Source organism: Lutra lutra, chromosome 10, assembly GCF_902655055.1.
Source record: "Lutra lutra chromosome 10, mLutLut1.2, whole genome shotgun sequence".
NCBI classification, from domain to species: Eukaryota; Metazoa; Chordata; class Mammalia; order Carnivora; family Mustelidae; genus Lutra; species Lutra lutra.
Window position 1 is genome coordinate 109,886,919 of NC_062287.1, and position 23,111 is coordinate 109,910,029.

Consider the following 23,111-nt stretch of genomic DNA (forward strand, 5'->3'; position numbering starts at 1 on the left):
GAGCCAAGGCCATGCCCTACCTGGGCAGGTGAGTTGGCAAAGACACAGGACTCCAGAATGGGTTTAACCCCGATGCTGGCCCTCAGTGGGTGAGTGTGTCTCCCCCTCCTGTGCCTCAGTGCCCCCATCTTTAGGATGGGCATCTAGTGCTTCTGTGCTGGGGTCGAGGAGGGGGTTAGGTTAGTGTGTTAGGCATGAGGACAGCAGCCAGTACGAGACAGGCACTCTGTGTCCGCTCTGAGGGCTGGAACCTGGGAACCCAGGGATGTCATCCTGCTCGGGAGAGAGGGCCCTGGGTGCACTCAGGCCTGGGGCTCCCCTGCCTTCTGGGGTGACGTGGGGCAAGGTGCTAGTAGGGACAGTCCCACCACACCGGCTGACTGGGTTTCCACGAGCCGAGTGCACAGTGTGAGCTGGGTGGGCTCATTGAGAATTCAGTCCAAGCAGGTCCAGGCTGAGCTGGCCACAATGGGCAGCTCACCAGGTTAGCGCGTGGGATTCAGCTCTCTTGTGCCCAAATCCAGCTCCAAGCTTGCACCAGTGAACAATTCAGAAAAGGGACATCTGTGGGAAGGCCCTGTCTCCAGGGCGTGCCAGAGATGCCCAGGGCCTGGGGCACCCCTCCCCCCACCCACTGAGCACAGGCACGTTCGGAATTAACAGCGAGGCCCCAGGAAGGGCGCAGACACAGCAGACCCCAAACCCGGGTGTTACTGTAAATGCTAATGAACATGAACCCCATCACGTGTGTCCCAGGAAGGCCCCCCCAGGCGTGATGGCGGACAGGACACGACCTTCACAAATGGTGGGACACGGGTCTGAATGGAAGGTGGTCATTGCTTTAATTCGGGTCAGGATCCACATGGGGGCTCTGCCAGCCCCGCCCACGGCGCGATCACTGCCCATCTCATGGACATGATTGTTTACAAAAATAAATACGAAAAAGCAGCCGCTCTTGAGTGATCATGGACTTAATCCGACAGCGAGGAAACGTGCGGAGACGTCCAGCCTACCTCCTAATTGCACCAAAAGGATCTGGAAGCACTTGGTTTGGTCTCAGAGGCAACACGGCAGGAGGGGCGGGCTGGGCGCCCCCGGCCCCTCACATTTCCGAGTCGGCATACATCCCGTTGATGAGATAGTCCACCTGCGTGTACTCCTTCTTCCTGTAGCTCTCGTAGGCTTGCAGGGCGAGCAGAACCACGACGACAATGAAGAGGGCCACCCCGAGGAAGAGCGCCGCCAGCAGGAAACCCTTGTTCACCAGAGACGGGCTGAGGGGCCTGGTGGTGACCACCACGTACTGGCCTTGGGTACTGAGCGGGCACAAGTCTGTGGCTGACATCTTCGTGCTCCCAGGAGCCCCCAGCGTCGGGGAGGAGGACACCATGCCAGGAGGGGTTTCAGGTGGCACTTGCTCGGGTGTCTGGGCTGTGCCTGGCCCCGCGGCCCTGTGCGTTGATGGAGCAGGGCTCGGCTGGGTTGTGGGGGACGTGGCCTCCCCCTTGGGGGTCGGGCTGGTGGGGGCCACAGGTGCTGGCGTTGTGCTGGTGGTCGGCTCCTGGGCATGGGCCGTGGTGGTGGTCACTGCTGTGGTGGCCACAGGAGTCACGGATGGGCGGGTGGGCTCTGAGGCTGTGCTGGAGAGGGTGGGTGTGGGCCCACTTACCGTGCCAGCCGTGGGCCAGCCTGTTGATGCCTGGACGGCGGGGGCTTGTGTGGACATGTTAAGCACTTGGGGACCCGAGGTGGCCGTGGGACTGGTTGTGGAGTTGCCAGGGGTATGCTGGGAAGGGCTGGGTATGCCCATCGGGGCGTGGGCAGTCATGACAGTCCCAGTGGCAGACTGAGCGCTGGTGGCCAGTGTCGTCAGAGTTGCTGTCCCTGGCAGTGGGCTGCCACTCGGCACCTGCGTGTGGGGGACACGGACGGTGGTGGAGGATGGGGTCCGCTGTGATGCTGCCGGGGCAGGGGGCTGGGGTGCCCCAGAGGCTACTTGTTCAGGGGAACCTTCTATCCCCGTGTCTGTCCTGAGTGTTCTCCCTGCTGTGACTGCAGGAGGGCTGGCGTTGGCCACCGGGGTTCCTGTGGCCAATGGGACAGGAGAAGGTGTCACTGCGGTCATTATTTCGGATATTCCATTAAGGACTCTGGTAACTGTCATCACAGATACACTTTCCTTGGCTGGATTATCTGTCTGGTTGAGGACTAAGTGCCCTTAAAGTCAGAAAAGGGAGAAAAAGATACCGTCACTTTCCATCCTGTGCAGGGAGATGGCTCAGAGTGTCTTAGTTGTGGCCTGTCAGTCTGGCCCGGGTGGCCGTTTGGCCTCAGCCCAGTGAGAATGAAGGAGGTGAATTGTGAACACGTTTCCCTCCTATCCTCCCCGTGAGCACATGGAGCCTGCTGCCCCGGAGAGGGTCACTCAGCACTTTGACGTAAGAACTCCCTCGTCCTCTGAACCCAAGCCCATTGAAGGCTCAAGAGCTTCACTCTTGGGTCCAATTCCCAAAACATCAATCAGAGGGAAAGTCTCACCTCAGAGGTGTGATTCACCATTAACAAAACCCGTCACACACATGCGCTTTAGAAACCAGATACATCATCACCCAGACAGTCACACCATAAAACAATTCTTGGCTTTCTGGAAGGATTTGTGGCAGGAATTCCTGGAGATGATCAGTGTCTGGCACAGAGCAGTGAGTGTAATGAGATATCTGATGTATGAGCAGACGAATTCCCCAGTGAAGATTGGTTTTAGAGGAGAAATTGTGCAGGGCCAAGCAACTGACCCTGTCAGGACTCAGAGCTCAGAGGCCCAGTCCCCTGGGAGCTTTCTCCCCAAGCTGGCCCTTGGCAGATCTGGGGCTCGCAACTCGCTGGACTAGGCCTGCACACGTCCCTTGGGCTCAGGGTGCTTCGGGATCACTGTGGGCCTGACCAGCAGTCACAGGGTTTTCTCACTTACGTGCATCCTGGGATGGTACTTGGCTCTCAGATAAGGACAAGGAGGAAATCCAAACGAGCACAAGGGCTGTCCACATCTTGTGGGTGAGCTAGGAGCTAGGCTGGGCAGTCCCTGGGGCTCCCAGCTGGCCGCTCCTCAGGCTGCTGGTGACTCCCTGCTGCTTGGCTGAAGGATCTGGTCAAGAAAGGTGTCTGGTCAGTAATGCACAGCCTCACCTGGGCCATGGGACATGGTGGGGTGCCTGCCATGGAGGCTTCTAGAAGGTCCAGGCTGCAAACTGAACTGAGTATTTTGACCAGGGCCTGGCACCCAGAACAGTGTGATACCTCTCATCCACGGCGATCTAGTGACCTGCCCCAGCCCTGCATTTGACGGGTTTAGAGGAATCCTCCACCCACTTTCATTCTGCGTCTCAACCTTTGTAAGCGCCCACCTTCCCACCCAGAGTTCCTAGTGTGAAAGAGCAGAAGAGAAAGGGCCAAGACCTGACCATGCTCACAAGGCCAAGACCTTTTGATAACCAAGATTGGCCAAGGTCACATATCAGTCACATATCAGGCCCAGGGTATTTGTGTACACCCCACGATAGCTGACCTCACCTTTCACATGGGAGATATCGTTTAGCTATCCAGCCAACTAGCCCCCATTCATCTATCTGTCCATCATGTGTCATCCATTCACCCATCTATTACCCACCCAGCCATCCATCAATGCACTCATCCAACATGCATCTATCCATCATCCATCCATCATCCACCCACCCAACATCCATCCATCATCCATCCATCCATCCACCATCCACCTACCCTTCCATCCATCCATCATCCATCCATCCATCATCCACCCACCCAACATCCATCCATCATCCATCCATCCATCCATCCATCCACCATCCACCTACCCTTCCATCCATCCATCATCCATCCATCCATCATCCACCCACCCAACATCCATCCATCATCCATCCATCCACCTATCCTTCCATCCATCCATCATCCATCCATCATCCACCCACCCATCCATCCATCCATCATCCATCCATCTACCCACCCCATCCATCATCCATCCACCATCCACCTACCCTTTCATCCATCCAATATTCCCCGAGTGCCTGCTTATGTGCCAGGCAGTGCATGTAGAACAAAAAGACGAAAGCCACACAACGCTGTCCTCTAGGCAGCCTGCCATCCAGTAGGAAACACAGAAAAGAGGTCACTGCAAGCTTCTGCAAGCACAGAGGAGAGGCGTGACTCAGTGCCTGGAGCAGGCAGGGGATGGAGCACAGGAAGGCCTTGACATGTCAGTCGGAGGCTGGTCCTCTCTGTGGAGGCCCCAGAGGTGAGTGGGGGAGACAGGGTGCTGTGGGGCCTAGAGGAGGCACTGAATTCTGGTGGGTGGAGAGGCGTGGCCAGGGAAGGCTTCCTGGGAAGGCGACAGGTGGGCCATGTTCTGAAGGATGGATGGGATCCGCCTGGTGGGGAAGGTGTGGGGGAAGTGGGTGGGAGAGTGCAACAGGTGACAGCACTGGGGCCAGAGGCTGGGGGACAGTGTGCTGAGACCTGGGATCAGACCAGAGATTGGCGGCCACCACTGGGCAGCTCGGGTTTGCGGGGGCGCTGAAGCAGGTGTGTCACCAGCACAGGAAAATGCTTGGGCAGGAGGGACAGATGAGGGGCAGACGTGACAGGAGCCCAGTGAGGAGGCGGCAGGGGTAGCAACACAGGCAGAAGGGGACAAGGCCACAGGAGGCTGAAGGACTAGACCAGGGGATGCCACTGCAAGAGACAGAGGTAGTAGCGAGGACCTGGTCACCTAGCTGTCTGCAGAAACTTCCAGAAATGCCACAACAGCTTGAGCCTCACCAAGAGGAGGACTGGGCCCAGCCAGACCTGGCTTCCCGAGCACACAGGGGTCTCCCCACCCTCACCCCGGGGCCCTCCAGTGTGCTGGTCGGCTGGTGTCCCTCACCGTAGGGGTGCAGTGGGGAGCAGAGGGGCCCACTGGTCTCAAGAGTCCCATCACTTCATGCCCTCCTGGTCCTGGGTGGCCCCTAATCCTGTCCTGAGACCCATGTGGCTGCCTGCAAGGCCCAGGTCCTCTCCAGACAATGATGCAGTCACACGCAGTCCTGCTTGGTCCCATGATTAAACACCTGATTTGAAAACAGGCCTGCTGGGAGTAGAGGGCAGGCAATGACCCAGGGGCTCCCGAGGGCACCTGCTGCAGACACCCAAGGCCTTTGGTCTTTCCAGTGCCCTTACCATGAAGCTCTTGAGTTGCACAGGACATCACGGAAGGCAGCGCTCGAGTCACACTAAGTGAAAACGTCCTGATCGGCTCCTCAGCCGGCATGAAGGCTACCCGCTACCCTCCGTGGCCCCGCACCTAGGCGGCCCCTGGTGATCGGGCCAGGCTCACCGTCTTTCCAAGAGCCCTGAGTCATGAATGAACCACCTCATGCATCCCCACCCTGGCCCTGATCCGCATGCCACCCCACAGCTTCCAGAAAGATCCCTGGAACCCACAAAGGTGATTCTGCCTCCACTGCTCAGACCCCACACTATCCCAGGATAACCCCAAAACTCATTAACACAGCCAAGGAGGCCTTTAAAATCTGGTCCAGCTACCTCTGCCCCACGGGCCCAGCCCCATGCGGCATGTGGAATTCCTGCAGTTTCTAGCCCTGCACCAGGCTTAGCCACCAGTGTGCCCCAACAAGCCCGTCTGGCGCTGCTAGGAGCTCCGCCAAGCAGCCCCTGCGTGGCAAAGAGGGACGTGTAGAGAGTGGCCGCCCGGTGGCTTTCTGGCTCCTGTGATCAGAGGGGACTGTGGGAAAGTAGCCCCACGACAGGAAAGCCCCTGGAGCACGAACTCTTCCGGAAAGCTGGTGCTTTCCTGGATGCTTCTCACCCCTTTGCAAGAGTCCCCAGCTTTATTCTAGTTTCCAGTTGCACCTTCCATCCAAAACTGTCCGTAAGGGCTCCTGGGAGCTTAGAGGTCTAGAAGACTCAGCCAGAAGCTACCAATCTGCGTCTTTTCTTTTCTTCTTCTAGATTTTGTTTATTTATCTGACAGAGAGATAGAGCCAGAGAGGACAAGCAGGGGGAGGGGCGGAGAAAGAGGGAGAAGCAGGCTCCCTGCTGAGCAGAGAGCCCAGCGGGACTCGATCCCAGGACCCCGGGATCATGACCCGAGCTGAAGGCAGACACCCAACCGACTGAGCCGCCCAGGCGCCCCCGCATCTGTTTTCTAGAGTGCAAAAGACATTCTTTGTTCTGACAGAAACAAACAGAGGGCAGGGTGGGGAGAGAAGACACAGACCAACGCAGAACTGAAACTGGAAGGTTCCGGGAACAAAGAACCCACACTCCCCACGAACTGAGGCAGCGCAGCTGGCGATCAGTGAATAAATGTATTTAAATGGCTCTTTCTTTGGCCGCTCACGTCTACTGAATGTATTTAAAACGCTAGCACTGCCGGGCCCAACATGCTCCCTGCACGGATCTGGGCTCCGCCGGGGGTGGGGAGGATGACGTGACCGGGCTTCCTGCATGTACCCTGGGCACCAGTGCCGTCTCCTGCCCGCCTCGCTACAAATCTCCAGGCCAGAGTCAGCAAACTTTTTCTGTAAAGAGCTAGACAGCAAATGTTTTAGATTTTACGGGCCGTGCCGTCTCTGTCTCAGCTACACTTGTGAACGATGGGTGTGGCTGTGTCCCAATAAAACTTTATCTACAAAAACAGACAGGAGGCGGGACTCAGCCCATGGGACATAGTTTGCCAACCCTGCTCTAGCACTGGAAGGAACTCCAGAGTGGATAATCGAGCTTAGGGAGAGAGGAACAGAGTCACTGTGCCGAATGGATTTCCTCCTTTTCTTTCAGCTCGTCATGCGGAACAGACATGGACTGGACTGTCTCGCTGGTGGTCTGGGGACAGACTCTGGCTTCTCTCCTCCCAGAATGGCTGCTGCTAGGCAGCTCCTCACCCCCCAGCCCCAGCATCGGTGAGGGGCAAGCATTGCGAGATCTCAACACCAGGCCCAGAGGAAACCTCCTGCAGTTTGGGAGCCTGTGTCACCAGAAAAGCAGAGGGCCACAGAGGACCACATGCTCCCAGCCCCTCCTGTCTGTCCCTGCTCCTAGCCCCGCCCTCCTGGTCTACCTGGGAAGGGAAAACCCGCTGTCCATGAAATGCCACAGAACAAGCCACTCTGGGTTCTGCTGTCTGTCCTTTCCCCCACTTTGCAGCGAAGCCCTTGAGGGGCCCTTTCAATGGTGAGCAGGTGGCCCTGCCTGCAGGGCCACGGACACTTACCAGACGCAGCTGCTCAGGGCAAGTTCCCACGCTGGGCCCTCGTCCTCCCTGGAGAGTGGCAGGCTTGGCACCGTGCGCTTGCGGGGCGAGGTCTGGCTTTGCAGGAGGTGACAGCAGCTTCGAGGAGCACTTGCAGGCCACGGCATGCTTTGTGGCCACGTGGGACATGGGCAGATGCCCCGCTCTGGGAACAGACGCATCTACGGTTCAAAAAAGAGTAAATACTCCTTAGGTAAAGCAGAGGGGGGCAAAGCCCGGGGAGGAGGGAGTCACTGGCAGAACAGCCTTAAATAGACCCTTGTGCTGGGAGACTGACAATGTCCATTAGAACTTTCAATGTTGGGCACCTGGGTGGCTCAGGGGGTTAAGCCTCTGCCTTTGGCTCAGGTCATGATCTCAGGGTCCTGGGATCGAGCCCCACATCGGGCTCCCTTCTCAGGGGGGAGCCTGCTCCCCTAACCCCCGCCTGCCTCTCTGCTTACTTGTGATCTCAAATAAATAAATAAAAATCTTAAAAAAAAAAAAAAAAAAAGAACTTTCAATGCTAAGACTTGGCAATGGAGCATTTTCTACTGCTGGAATTTCTTCCAGGGAAGCAAGTGGACAGATGTGTAAAGATGGACGTCTGAAAAGATGTTCATCATGGCGTTATTTATAACAGCAAAACAACTGGAGTGGTTATAGAAGATATGGCCCCACCCACATATCGAATACTATGGCAGCTGTTCAAAAAATATACAACTTCCGGGTGCCAGGGGGGCTCGGTTGGTGGAGTGTGTGGCTCTTGGTCTCAGGTTGTGAGTTCGAGCCCCACACTGGATGCAGAGATTGCTTAAAAATAAAGTCTTAAAAAAATATATATATAGCTTTCTCTTTATTGACATGGGCCACATGTACCAAAAGATGAAAAAAAAGCAGGTCATACAACAGTATATGCACCAGGATTCTCTTTTTATTTAAGTAGACATTTGTTGGGGCACCTGGGTGGCTCAGTCAGTTAAGCGTCTGCCTTTGGCTCAGGTCATGATCCCGGGGTCCTGGGATTGAGCCCCATGTTGGGCTCCCTGCTCAGCAGAGAGCCTGCTTCTCCCTCTCCCACTTCCCCTGCTTGTGTTCCCTCTCTCGTTGTCCCCCTCGCTGTCAATTAAATAAAGAAAATCTTTTACAAAACAAATAAATAGACATTTGTTAAGGGATCTGGAGAGATTTACACCAGAGCATTAATGATAGTTATGCCTGGGGAACAAATTTACTGGTGATTTTCATTTTCCACCATATATATATATATATATATATATATATATATTTTTTTTTTTTTTTTTTTTTTTTCTTGCACAAGCATTTTGGAAAACATTTTGACCCATGAAGGAAAACGATGTCTGATTTTCTTCAGGTATTTTGAGCTGCGGGGGCAGAAAGGCACAGAGTAACCCTGCTGGATATAGTTTTTCACATGTAGATTTTAATGATTTAGAGAAACTCCATAATTTATGTATCAGGAACTTCATTCTTCTAGGAGCCAGCCACAACTTCAGAGGAACCAGGAGGACAGTTGTAATGCAAAGACAGTAACCAGCACAAATGTTTCTCTCCCTGGTGACTATTTAATGGACACTTGGGAGATTAAGAAATAGCTCCTCACCTCCTTAGGAGGTGGGGATGTGTGAGGACCCCCATGGGCTCACTCTCTAATACAAACACCCACAGGTGTACAGACAGACACAGAAACACACACACGCATGTGTGCAATTGCACACACAGTTACAAACACATGTGAGTGCACAGACAGAGCATGTTTCTAAGACTATGTCAAAGAAACTCCACAAGTTTCTCCGGAAACTTCTACTGGACACTGTCACTGCTTATGCACTCCCAGCCCCTTATGCTGGTGGTCACTTACACAGAGATGGGAACTAGCCGGCCATAGAGTCTAGAACAGGCCCTCGTTGAGCCATGACTTCATCTGTCTGGAAAGTTCTGCCTCCACTTTCCAAAAGCGCATTCTAAATGTCAAGATTCACGTGTGAGGACCTGCGCTGATCTTTGTAAGCTGACTTGCAATGGACAAACCACGAGCAAGATTTAAGTGATACTCCATCCTGCAAAGGCTTCCCCGAGCTTTAAGTGAGGGGCCGGCCAGTCATTCTCATTATTAGGGTGCAGGGAGACTAGGTAGCTCAAGGCCTCAGACTATAATAGATGGAAAGAAAAGAGACCACTGGTACAAGAAGGGAATAAACAAGAAAGAATGAAGTTATTATTAAATGGAAGACCCGCAGGTGGAGAGACAGGGGTTAGGCTGCTGCTGGGATCCACTCTTTCTCAGCGGTCAGCTCCCCACAAGTTCCACTGGTGGGGGAGCACCCCGAGCCAGGTGACCCTCCCTCAGAAAGGCACCCCCGGGCTGTGGCCCTAGGTGTCAACTTCCTGATCCTTACCTGGTCCATGATCTCGTGATACCTTCCAATACCCCTTGTCTCTGAATTATTATGTTCCCAACCTTGGCTTGATTTTTTTTTTTTTTAAGATTTTCTTTATTTATTTGAGAGAGAGAGAGAGCATGAGCAGGGGGAGCTGCAGAGGGAGATGGAGAAGCAGGCTTCCCGCTGAGCAGGGAGCCCAACATGGGGCTTGATCCCAGGACCCTGAGATCACTACTCAAGTGGAAAGCAGATGCTCAACCAACTGAGCCACCCAGTTACCCCTTGGCTTGAGTTTTACAAAAACTCTTTTAGGAACCTGTTACATGCCGAATGCTGTGTGCTGATTACATGGTCGCAGACTCTGAATGGCTGGCTTCCTTCTCCTGGCCTAGACTGGTTCCCAGGATCTTATACAAGTAAGCCTTAGGCTTGGTAAGGGATTACAGGTGTCACCCCCACATTCCATCAGTCCAGTAAGATCTAAATCAGCAGCAGCATGGCCTGGGCCCCTACTCCAAGCTGGACAAGCTTTATACAGCAAGCAGCGGGAAGTGCAGAAAATAAATACAGGGCAAACCCTAGATACCTAATCCCAGCACGTCACCTGGCTGAACTTTGGCAGCAGAACCCAAGGAACACAGGTGTGTGGTTTTGCATATACAGACATTGCCCTGTGGTCTAAAGGACGTGTCTTCGTGGCAGATGGGAACTGAAGTGGATATCATCCTAATTACCCTGCCTGCTTCTTTAAGTTTAAGTTCTGTAAGTTTCTGCACCTTTTGGTATCACAGCTAAATGCTGATCAAAGGCTAGTTTTCGCTGGCACTGTGGGCAAATCTGGCATTCCCTTGTCCATGAAGCAAGTCCTGCCTATAGGTGGAAAATTCGTATTTTAAATACTTTCCTCACCGATTTCAGGGAAATTTTTAAAGATGCTTCCTCCAGGCGGTAAAAATAACTGCATGTTGGGATAGGCAGATTTCTAAGCATGATGTTTATGTCTTATGGCAAACCATGTGGATGCTGATTCCGCCTCTCAGCCCGATCGTGAGCTGCACACAGTAAGCAGCCACCGGGCTCCCACGGAGGAGGGAGGCAGGCGGATGGAAAGGCACAACCCCTCCCAGGTGGAGGGCCTGGGAAGGCCTGGGTCACCTAAAAAGCCAATTCTTTCTTGGAGGGCAGCACTCTGGGGCCCAGCCTTGCCCCGGGAAAACCTTTCAGTTCCCCGCGCATTTGGGAGTGTCCCGACTCTCCCACCCTCGGCTCCCAAACTCCAACGAGCCGGGGCCTCGCCCCGGGTTTGGGATACCCGCTGCAGCCCTCCTCCTCCCTCCGGCCTCGAGAGGGACCGAGTCCCCCATCGGTCCCCCACCTGGCTTCCTCCGTTCCTTCCTCCCTCCTGGCCTCCTCGTCTTGCACCTGTGCCCCCACTGATCTTTGCCAGGTCGCCCTCCTGCCTCTTGTGCCCCCATTCAAGCCTCCTCCTGCCCCCACCTCCCTCCTTCGCTCGCAAGCCGGTTCAGGGAGCCGTGACAACAGCTCCCCGGACGGCGGCGCGGGCCCCTTACCCGGGCGCGGCAGGCCTGCAGCGGCCGGGTGGCCGTCGGACGGCGGGGAAGTACCCGCGGCCCGGCGTGGATACGTGGCCGGCAGCGGAGCAGAGCACACGAGCCAAGACTGCTCAAGGCAGCCGCCCCAGCTCGGGCCCCGCCCGGACCGCCCCGGAACTGACGTCACCGGAGGCGGGCCCTAGTGGGCGGGGAAGCTCCGCACGGAGCAGGGAGGGGCCCGCGGTGCCAGGAGCCGCTGAGAGGGAGCCGGAAGCGAGGGGCGTGGCCGCCCCCAGGCTCCGCCCACCGCGGGGCTGCCTGGACTCGGTCGAGCTCGTGGCCGGAAACGGCCGGGAGCTGCGGTTTCGGACCGGCGTGCGGCGGAAGTGGTGGTGCTCCGCCTCAGCAGCTGGCCTGTGGAACTCGGACGTACCCCGACAGCGCGCAGGGCCCCGAGCCCTGGGGTGGCCCACAGTGCCGCCCTCCCCCCTTCCACTTGGCCCAGCCCCTGGAATCATGGGGGTGGTGGCCCCGCGCGGGCTTCCGTGCCGACCTGCAGGTTCAGTGCGACAGCTCCGTGGGGGCTTTGTGCCTCTTTCACAGGTGCAGAAGCGGAGACTCAGTGTCCAGCAACTGTGAGACGCCGGGTAACAACAGGGCCGCATGGAGCGCAAGGGAACGCGTGTAGGACTTGACCTAGAAGTAGGCTTTGCGAATGACTAGTTGTGTGACCGAACCCCGCTCTGTGTAAAGCTCCCTCGGGACCCCCAAGTCCGAAGGCAGCCTGTCTGCGAAGGCTGGTCTCCTGGGAATAAGCCAAAGGCTTTATTTTCAGACCGTCGTGTAGCCTGTCCTGGGGTCCTGGGCTGAGAGACGAAGCCAGACGGTGTGCGAAGAGGAGGTCACCTCCCTGCTCTGAGCTCTGGGAGCGCCTGAAAGGCAGTTGAGAGCTGCCAACCCCAGTTCGACCTCCTCGAACTTTCAAGTTTCAAGTTGTGTAGAACTACACTGCGCACGCGGGTTTGCCGGGACCCAGGCCAGTTGGGAGGGTTTGCGAAGACAAGATGCTTTCGCTTTGAGTTTGCTCTGATTTCCCCAACTCGCTCAGATCCAACAAGGGCAGCATCTATGTTCAGAAGAAAATATACCCAATGGCCAGTTGTAGTTCTGCGCCTGACTTCCTCAAAAATCAGTATCTGTGGCTGTTTTCCTCTTCGGTAAAATCAGGACAATTTTTACTGCTGAGGCTGAAATTAAAAAGGTAAAGACACACGTCTCCTTGAAGACCTCCTAGTCTAGGGAACGGTCTGTTGGCCCTCTGTCTGCTCTTGTAAGTAAAGTTTTATTGGGACACGGTTACACCTTTTATATATTGTCTAGGCTTTTGCACTGCAAGGACAGAGTTGAATAATTGCAGGAAAAACTGTATGACCCACGACACCTGAAATACTTACTGCCTGGTCCTTTACAGAAAATACAGCCCAAGGTGTTACTAGGAAATGGTTTTCAGAGGACAGTGGTACTATGTCGCCATGGTGGCCCAGAAGACAGGGAAATTCATTCTCTTGTAGAGGAATCTTGCACCTTTCCAGTGGATTGGGCTTACCTGGAACCTCGTGTCGAGCATAGCTCTGGGAACTGCGTAGCTCCTTCTGCAGAGTATTATGAAGAGTAGAGCAGGGCTCTGCGCTGCTGTTGATGGTAGTGGATTACGTTAAGTGAAGGCTTTTCTCTCAGGGTACAGATTATCTGGGGTGCTTTCTATGCAAAAGAGCTAATAATAAACTCAGAGCCCAGTGCTCTTGGTTGTTGAATTACATTATTGTTTGAATATACTCCATGCTCTGGAGTAACCCTGCCTGGCTTCAAACTCCAGCTCCACTTTTTAGCTTGGTGACAGTGAACGAGAGGCTTAGTCTTTCAGTTTTATCGTTACTCATGGTAGTCCTGTTCAGCCAGGTTTCCATGAAGACCGAATTAGTGAATTCTGAACCATCACTCCTAGGGGAAAAAACATGGGCAAAAATTTCCCTTCATGCTCAGCCCTTTATTGTCATTATTAATCGAAGCTTCCTTTTTACTCCATAAACAGAAAATTAAGGACATAAAAATTATGAGAATTTGTAGAAGAAAGATCAGTAATGATGAGGATAGAAATATGATTCTGTATGCATTATTGGGCTGCTGTTCCTGACCCATCACTTATAGTGTTCAGAAATATTAAGTTTGGGGGCTCAGTGGGTTAAGCCTCTGCCTTCAGCTCTGGTCATGATCTCACGGTCCTGGGATCAAGCCCCACATCAGGCTCTCTACTCAGTGGGGAGCCTGCTTCCCCCTCTCTCTCTGCCTGCCTCTCTGTCTGCTGTGATCTCTCCCTTTCTGTCAAATAGATAAATAAAATCTTTTAAAAAAATACTAAGTTTGGTAATCTCCTAGCTAATTACCCAAAGGAAGTGAAAACATATGCACCCACAAACACCTGCATGAAAATGTCTACAGCAACTTTATTCACAATTGCCAAAAGCTGGAAACACTCAAATGACAATCAGTGGGTGAGAGGATATAACATTTCAGTACATCTATATAATGGACTACTACTCAGTCATAGAAAGCAGAATTACTGATAACAGTCACCAACACTGAAGAATCTCAAAAGCATTATGCTAAGAGAAACCAACCAGACAAAAGAAACTATTGTTGAGGGAGGTCATTGAGAGGACGTGACCTCCAGTTGAACTGTGAGCTGGAGCCGGGCACTCAGAGGCTACTCAGCTTCTGTTCTTGGAATGTGGGTTCTGCTTGCCTTTCCCTCTCCCAGAGGCTGCTGCAAGGATATAGGCTTGAGATAATGACGTGATGTTGAGAACACCTGCACGTTGTATGGTCCTGAACCTGGTTAAGGTCTCTCTAAACTTCCAAGATTCAACAGCTGATGTAGGGATTCACTCACATTGTGGCCACTCCAGACAAGCCTCATACGTAAGTTCCCTTCACTCATTAAAACTGCCACCTACCAACCCAGAGTGGTCTTTCTCTTTCTTTGCTCTCTTCCTCCCCTCTGCATTTTGGGGCCAATTTCAGATTATACACGGGAAGCTCCCAAAGAAGTTACAAACCAACATCTACATACAGTGATTCCATGTATAGGACATTCATGAAAAGACAGAAGTACAGAGACAGGAATCGGTAGTCACCAGGGGATAGGAATTGCCTTTGACTTGCCAAATAAATCATAGGCTGCCCAGCTAGATTTGCTAAATCTGGCAACTCTAGATTGACTAGGAAGGAGCCTAAGAGAATTTTGGGGGGATGACGGAGGTATTCTGTATCTTGATTGTGGTGACAGTAGCAGGACTGAATACATTTCTTACAAGTCATGAAAATGTGAATTTTACTGAATGTAAACTATGCCTCAATACATTTAACTGAAAAAACAAATGTTCTGCTATAAAGAAAGGTAAAAATTAAAGGATAGTTACATGAACGTGTGTGTGTGTATAAGGAGAAATGAACACTTAAAATGGATGCATTTTGTTGCATATAAATTACCCCAATAAGTTTGGTTTTTAAAAAGTTACACTAGGAATAAGAAGAGTGTCACTTCGTGGGTGCCTGGGTAGCTCGGTTGGTTAAACATCTGCCTTCAGTTCGGGTCATGATATTAGGGTCCTGGGAACCAGCCCTGCTTGGACTCCCTGCTCAGTGGGGAGCCTGCTTCTCTCTCCCTCTGCCCTTCCCCCCCTGCTTGTGTGCTCTTTCTCTCTTTCTCAAATAAATACCTAAAATCTTTTTTAAAAAGTGTCACTTCAAAAAAAATTTTTTTAAGATTTTATGTATTTATTTGACAGAGAAAGAGAGAGAGAGCAAGAGAGGGAACACAAGCAGGGGGAGTGGGAGAGGGAGAAGTAGTTTTCCCGCTGAGCTGGGAGCCTGATGTGGGGCTTGATCCCAGGACCCTGGGATCACTACCTGAGCCGAAGACAGACGCTTAACCTACTGAGCCACCCAGCTCCCCCATAAGGTTGTTTTTTTTTTTAAAGACAAGCTTTCATTATTTACATGAGATATAATTAACTACATCAAATGTCTAAAAGAGTCAACTTAAAAGTCAATTAAAAGGGGTGCCTGGGTGGCTCAGTGGGGTACAGCCTCTGCCTTCGGCTTGGGTCATGATCTCAGGGTCCTAGGATCGAGCCCCACATCGGGCTCTCTGCTCAGCGGGGAGCCTACTTCCCTTCCTCTCTCTCTGCCTACTTGTGATCTCTGTCAGATAAATAAGTAAAATCTTTTTTTTAAAAAGTCAATTAAAAGCTATAAGAACAAAAGAAAAATTTGTAAGAACAAGTCAATCATCTGTCTGGATGCAAAATAAATACACGTCAGTAGATTTCTTGTATACCAACAGTAACAAGCTAAAACATTTTTTATAATTAATTAATTAATTAAGAGTAGGCTCCACACCCAATGGTGGGGCTTGAACTCACGACGCCAAAATCAAGAGTCACATGCTTTACCCACTGAGCCAGCCAGGCACCCTTAAAAAAATTTTAACATCAGTTACTCTGATAACAAAATTATAAAATACCTAGAGATACATTAGTAGAAACATTCAGGATTTACACAGGCTTTCTGATTTGCTTTATATGGAGAACTTAAAAATAAACTTGAATAAACGAAGAGGTACATCATGTTTCTGGATTGAAAAATGAAATCTCATAAGATGTCAATTTTCCCAAGTTAATCCACAGGTTCAATGAAATTCCCTTTTTTTTTTTTAAAGATTATTTATTTATTTATTTGGATTTGCCAGAGAGAGAGAGAGAGAGGTCACAAGTAGGCAGGGAGGCAGGCAGAGGGAGAGGGGGAAGCAGGTGTGTCTGAGACTGTGACCTGAGCCGAAAGAAGGGGCTTAACCCACTGAACCACCCAGGTGCCCAGGTTTAAAGCAATTCTTTAAAACAAAACAAAAAGAAAACAAAAAAAAACACCCCAAATCCTCATTTTGTATTCTTTTGGAACTTGAGAAAATAATTCTAACATTTGGGCAGCCTACTGGCTCAGTCAACAGAGCACATGACTCTGGATGTCAGGGTCATGAGTTCAAGTCTCATGTTCGGCGTAGAGGCTACCTAAAAAGGCCCCATGCCTTGAAAAATGCACATGAAGATGCTTCTGTTTCCTCAGCATCAGGGAAGATGAGCCACCCTCTACCGCTCCTGGGCACTGCCTTCTACCAACCTCCCCATCCCACCTCTGATGGCATCAGGCCACTGTCATCCCCCATCCCTCCTTTGATATCATCAAGGGGGCCTCCATGGTTTGTGCACTCTGATTCAGAGTCCTATCTGAATTATTGCTCAGGTCCATTTGTTACTTGAACCACAATATCAGGACCCTGTCATCATTGATGTGCAGAGGCTCCCCACTCTTGAGCCATCCTTCCAGCTATCCGACCTCATTACTCCCACTGCACCTGCCCGTGAGCTTCACCCTACCTATAGCCCATTCCCCTCTCTGCTTTCTCGCCCTTTGCCCTGCCGTCCTCCAGCTGGGATTCTGCCATCCAACAAGCAAGTCATTCTAATGCAACAACTTCAACTTCCGTGTTCTTCAACATGCCCATATGGCAACACCATGTCCCTGGATGAGTCCAGCAGTCTACCTCTTTCCTGTCTACACCTGGGTGCTGAAGAAGATCCGTGGTGTCCAGCCTTGGCAGGGCCCTCTGGGCTGCCAGAACTCCCACACTTTCCTGGAAGGCCCTTTGCGCCTACTTCCTTCCACCCTCTTCAAAGCCCCATACTCACTCTCTCCGCTGGCACACAGGCAGGCCTGGCCCACAGCCACCCTTTCCTTCTCCCTTCCTATTAAGACGGAAGAGGAGTTCCCTCCTGTGGAGGATGATCTCCTCACCTGATCTCCAGTGTTTTCTGTAGAACTCAGGACCACCAGCCAACAATTCCCCTTCCATCTGATGCACCTGTCCCTCTCTACTGGCGTCTTCCCATTAACATTCCAACACTTGGGTTCTCATCTAACTTCCTGAGGATATTTATTCTGTTAACGCTCCACCTTGTCTTTTTTTCTAGATATGTGTATGAGACCAAAAATGCCCTCTCTGTGCTGCTTTCACTGTACCCCACAGTTTTGGGATATAGTATTCTTATTATTTTTTTCGTTCAAAGTATTTCTCAATTCCTGTCTGAATTATTCCTTGGATCCATTTGTCACTTGAATGTGTGTTTCTTCATTTCCCAGCAAATAGGGATTTCCCAACTTTTTGTTTTGTTTTGGTTTCTAGATGAATTGTGCTGTGGTCAGAGAGAATGTGCTGTAGTATTTCGTCCCTTGAGATTTGCTGGAACTGCTTTATGGGCCAGGATATGGTCACTTTGCACAAATGTTCTGAGTGTGCCTGAAAAAAATGTGTGATCTTCAGTGCTCTCTACCCATAAATCAAGCTGTTCGCTATTTATGTTTTCCAAATCTCCTATATCCTTACTGATTCTTTGTCTACTTGTTCTGTCAATTAGTGAGAGAGAAGGGTTAAACTATCCTGTGAATTATAGCTTTTCCATTTCTCCTTGGTGTTCTATCCATTTTTGCTTTACTTACTAAAAGGCTATGTTATTAGGTGCATATCAGTTTATTTTTAAGTTTGTATTTATTTATTTATTTATTTGAAAGAGAGAAAGCATGAGCAGGAGACGGGACAGAAAGGGAGGGAGGAAGACTCTACAGGTGATTCCATACCAAGCCGGAACCTGGTGCAGGGCTCAAACCGTTGACAGTGAGATCATGACCCAGGAAAGGAGCCTGCTCGAAGTCAGACTTGCAGGCAGCCACACCGAGATCTCTAGCAACAACGCAGGAAGGTAAACATCACTCTCGTAACAACCAGCCCGGTATGGCCAGTATTTTATTAACAACTGCCCATCTCCATAATTGTTGTCCCTGCTTTCACTGAAGGCCAACCACGGGAAGCCAAGTATGCTCCCCTCACCAGTCACATAGGATGCCCCACTTCTAGGCAGTCTGCCTACAACTTCCCAGGCCAGCAGCCTCCAATCAGGGCACACCTGGAGCCTTCCCTTCCCCGCAATAGAACCTTCCCGCCCTTCGGCCTGCCTGAGTTTCTGCTAACCACGAGCAATGGTGGTTAACTTCTTTGCTGTAGCAAGCTTGACTCAGTAGCCTCAGCTTTGCAGCTGGGAAAAGACAGTGCCCTGCCCAGCACAGCTCTGTGGAGGGCCCAGCTTGCTGAGTGCTTTGCAGCCAGGCCCCTCGAACAAAGGCTCCCTTGTCGTCCACTACGTGTGGGCTTTCTGCTGCCCAAGAGACACGTTTGCAGTTAGGTTCCCTGGAAGTCAGACTTGGAGATGCCTGGGTTCGAGTGCAAGAGGTTTATCGCGCAGGTTTTTGGGACGGACACCCATGGGGAAGTGCAGGATGCAGAAATAGACAAAAGAAGCCTCTGGACTGAGATGGGGCCAGAGCACAGCCTCAGGTCATTCTACAGGGCTCTCTGCAGGGGGACGAGGGGATGGGGCTGAGCCTTTATGCCCCGACATCAGCCAGTCATTGAATGCAGCTGCCCCAGGAAGGGGCCATGACCTTGGGACAGGCAGCTTCCATTGTCCAAGATCAAGTTCAGGAGAAGGACTCCACTGAGAGCAGCTGGCCACCCACGCTCCAAGCCGCCAGGGAACGAGTGCTTCAGTCCCAGGGGAGGAAGGGTGTGTGTGTGGGGGGGGTCTGTTAGGGTGCACTGCAGAACTCTAAAGCCTGCCCTATCAGAAGCCAGAGGAACCTGCACATTTGCAGTGGCGAAGAAATCAATGGCAGTCGGCTTGTGGACTTCAGTGCCTCCAGAGAGTGAGGGCAAGCCAAACAAGGGGGCTTCCACGGAGTCAGAGCTCACAGAAGAGCCTGGGAGAGTCTAACAGGAGCCTCACAGTGGGCGCACATAGGCCATGTACAGTTTCCCCAAACCAAAAAGACATCATTTCCAACATTAACGATTCAAAAGAGGAAATATGAAAAAACAATAGTCACAGGTGAGAACCTTCTGAAAGATCAGATGGAAAGCCGAGAACAGAAAGCAAAATTATAGTGAAAATGGAAATTGACACGAAAGAGAGCAGAGATCTCCAAGTCAGATCTAGAAGGTCTCTGCCGCGAAGGATGGAACTTCCAGAAGGGAAAGGGGGTTAGAAATGGGGTAGGGATGACAGGAGTAACAGCGCTGGCCCCCACCAGCCTGCGAAGAACTGCGAAGAATATGGGGAGGTGCCCGGGACATAGTATCAGGTGAAAAAAAAAAAAAGATAAAAACTGCATATAAAATGCAATTATTCTTTTATATCTCATGAATTCCATGTGACTGCATTTCCAGTTTAAAAATGTAAAGAACAAAATAAAAGACGCAGTTAAAAGAAGAATGAAAAAATATGTATAAATGTAGGGGGAAATTAGTTAAATCATCCTCTTTCTCTCTCTCCCCCTCTCTCTTTTTAGCTGAAATGATTAAACAGCTAGAAAACCCAAGACAATCAACATTAAAGAAAAAAGATGCACCTTGCCCTTGATCTTGCTTTCTAGATACCCTTCTTTTTTTTTCTTTTTTTTTTTAAGTAGGCTCCACACGCAGCATGGAGCCCAACACAGAGTTTGAACTCATGACCCTGAGATCGAGACCAGAGTTGAGATCAAGAGTCAGATGCTTAACCCATTGAGCCACCCAGGTGCTCCTAAATACCACTCTTTGTAAAAGGAATAAGGTTCCCTGGAGAACTGGTGAAGTGATTGACTCTAGGGCTGGGCAGGGAATACACCAGATAATCCCGAAGGACCTTTAGAGTCAACAAGTAGGGAAATGCTGAAAAGAGTACAAATAATTATACAGTGCCCCTAATGGAGGGTGTTTCTCAAAGGAGCACAGGAGCCCACCGAAGGGGTTTCCAGTGACTGCAGCTGAAGAAATTTGAGCAAGAAAACAAGTAAAATAGTATTGAACTAAGCCCTAAGTATAAAATAAATACCCACGAGTGATATGAGTAGATAGCTGGTAGGTACTAGGAGCAGGCCATGGTGGGGGGCGGAGAGTTCAGTGTCCCATGCAGAAGAATTATTTTTTTTTAAATTAAGATTATTTATTTATTTATTGACAGAGATCACAAGTAGGCAGAGAGGCAGGCGGTGGGGGTGGGCAGGTTTCCCACTGAGCAGAGAGCCCGATGTGGGGCTCGATCCCAGGACCCTGAGATCATGACCGGAGCCGAAGGCAGAGGCTTAACCCACTGAGCCACCCAGGCACCCCACAGAATTCTAAATAACTTATACAGATGGGCCCACTGTTGGGGAGGTGGAGAACCTCGTCCTTCCTTATCTGTGGGCTGCCCCGAGGGATTTCGTTCCAAAAAGCACAGTGTGGAAACAGGGAGTGAGTAACTTTGCCGTGGGGAAATCTCACACACACCTCAGTCAGGCTGTCAAGGTCAGCATGAACGGTGGCAAGCCAGTCATGTTGACGTTCCCTTCATGTGACGTGATGAACCTCTGTGGCCTTCCTCCCCCAAGCCCCTAAACCCTGTCTGATCATGAGGGGAAAGACTCCAAAGGAGAGACGTTCTATGTACAGACTTGTGACCAGTGCTTCTGGAAACTGTCCAGGTGAGCCGAAGCAAGGACAGTCCGAGAGACTGTTCCAGCCCAGATAAGCCTACGAAGACAGGATTAGATGTGAGGTGACATCCCACAGGGGCTCCTAGAATGGAAAAAGAACAGTAGGTAGAACTACAGAAATCTGGGGACGCCTGGGTGGCTTAGTCGGTTAGGTAGCTGACTTTTTTTTTTAAGATTTTATTTATTTGTCAGAGAGAGAGAGAGAGAGCACAAGTAGGGGGAGCGGCAGGCAGAGGGAGAAGCAGGCTCCTCACTGAGCAAGGAGCCCAATGCAGGACTTGATCCTGGGTACTTGGGATCATGACCTGAGCCGAAGGCAGATGCTTAGGAAGTAATACACAAACATATTGGAAAGGAAGGAGTAAAACTCTCTCTCTTTGGTAGCTAATATGATTAAATAGATAGAAAACCCAAGGTAGAAAAATTTTAAAATCAGTCTCAGTGGGTGGCTCAGTGGGTTAAAGCCTCTGCCTTCTGCTTGGGTCATGATCCCAGGGTCCCTGGATTGAGTCCCGCATCGGGCTCTCTGCTTGGCAGGGAGCCTGCTTCTCCATCTCTCTCTGCCTGCCTCTCTGCCTGCTTGTGATCTCTGTCTGTCAAATAAATAAATAAATAATCTTAAAAAAAATAAAATAATTAAAATATAGGGGTGCCTAGGTGGTTCAGCTGGTTAAGCATCCAACTCTTGATTTTGACTCAGGTCATGATCTCAGGGTCATGGGATCCAGCCCCCTGTTAGGCTCCATGCTGGGCATGGAGTCTGCTTGGGATTCTCTCTCTGCCCCTTCCCACCCTGCAGGTGTGCATCTTCTCTCTCTATAAATAAATAAGTAAATAAATTAAAAATTAAAATAAAAAACAAGATGAAACAGACTTAGTACTCAGATCTTGGTTTCTAAATACCGTTCTCTCATCAAAAGAGCCAGGGCTCCTGGGAGAACGGATGATTTTAGCTCTGGGGCAGGGAAAATTGAAGATGGTCCCGGAATATTTATGGGGCCAGACATTAGGGAAGCACGGGGGGCGGGTCACGTTTGTTACAGGGACAGGAGCCAAGAACAGAGCTCCCATGACCAGCACTGCAACAGCTGGGCTCACAAAATAAAGAAGGGCAGTACGCGATTAGGACCCAAAGAATAAACCCGATACCCGTGGGTCCACACTTGTCTACACAAGTGAGAAAAACGAAGAAACCCACAATGCTCTCCTACGGTTTCTCAGGCTCACGTGGCTTCCTCCCACACACACAGCGGACATTACCACTACTGCGTACATTTATTTTGTTTTAACAAATGTTTCCCACTTTTGTTGCCTCCCTTTCCCCTAAGAACGTGTTCAAGCAGCGTCTCTTCTGAGGGTGCGTTGGTCAACTCTCTTTGTTCTGTCTGAAAACGGTTTTCCTTGGCCCCGAGCTCTAAGATGGTTGTGCTGGGTCTGGATGCGCCGTGCAGGTGTTTCTGCTCTGAGGTCCTCCCGCGCTGCTGCCCCCCACCCCGATGCCGGGCTGGCGGGCACTGGCCCATGTGCATTCTGCCTTCCCTTTGGCGACCTTTGGGAGCTCTTTCTTCTGTCCTGCAGTTTGGCTGTTGGGCGGGGGGCAGAGGACCCATTGCTTGTCCTGCTTCTGTGTGTTCCTGCCCTGCCTTCCTGGGCAGCTTCCTCCAGGAGGGCCACCAGTCAGACACCTCGCCACGACAGGCTTTCCTGGCACTCGAGGGTGGGTTTCCAGGAAGTGCTGCTGGCACCACACCTCGGTGGCCTCTCGGCATCTTCTGCCCTCTTGGGAGAGGGCTGGATCTCCGCCCGGGGAACATCTTTGCTGGGCCCTTTGTCTCAGTCCTTGTATCTGCTGCTCCTGTGTTCTTTGGAACTTCTCGCTCCCCATCCCCCTCCCTGTTACTTTTTCTTTAGCATAAACTTTCCTTGTTCAATGACTATGTGATTTCTGTCTCTTGACTGGGCCTGAATGTGCCTAGGTGTGGATTTCTTTTTTTCTTTTCCTTTCTTTTTTAAAAAATCCTGTTTGCTGGGCACCTGGTGGCTCAGTCAGTTAAGCATCTGCCTTTGGTTCAGGTCATGATCCTGGGGTCCCGGGATCGAGCCCTGCATTGGGCTCCCTGCTCAGCGGGGAGTCTGCTTCCCCATCTGCTTCTCTCCCCACTCATG

The 23,111-nt window shown here is 51.3% G+C and overlaps 1 protein-coding gene across 2 annotated transcripts; it reads right to left on the reverse strand.

Moving 5' to 3' along the window:
- Positions 1-819: 819 nt before the first annotated feature.
- On the reverse strand, positions 820-11,438 carry C10H11orf24 (chromosome 10 C11orf24 homolog). Of its 2 annotated transcripts, XM_047693235.1 has the most exons (5): positions 11,280-11,438; positions 7,276-7,485; positions 5,387-5,389; positions 2,969-3,142; positions 820-2,217 (listed from the first exon to the last, which is right to left on the reverse strand). In XM_047693235.1, exons 4-5 carry the CDS (start codon positions 3,042-3,044, stop codon positions 1,103-1,105), a joined length of 1,191 nt encoding a protein of 396 aa, XP_047549191.1. In that variant the 5' UTR covers positions 3,045-3,142; positions 5,387-5,389; positions 7,276-7,485; positions 11,280-11,438; the 3' UTR covers positions 820-1,102. The 2 variants fall into 2 exon arrangements, with proteins under 2 accessions (XP_047549191.1, XP_047549190.1); XM_047693234.1 differs by lacking the exon at positions 5,387-5,389 and having other exon boundaries at positions 7,286-7,485.
- Positions 11,439-23,111: the final 11,673 nt, after the last annotated feature.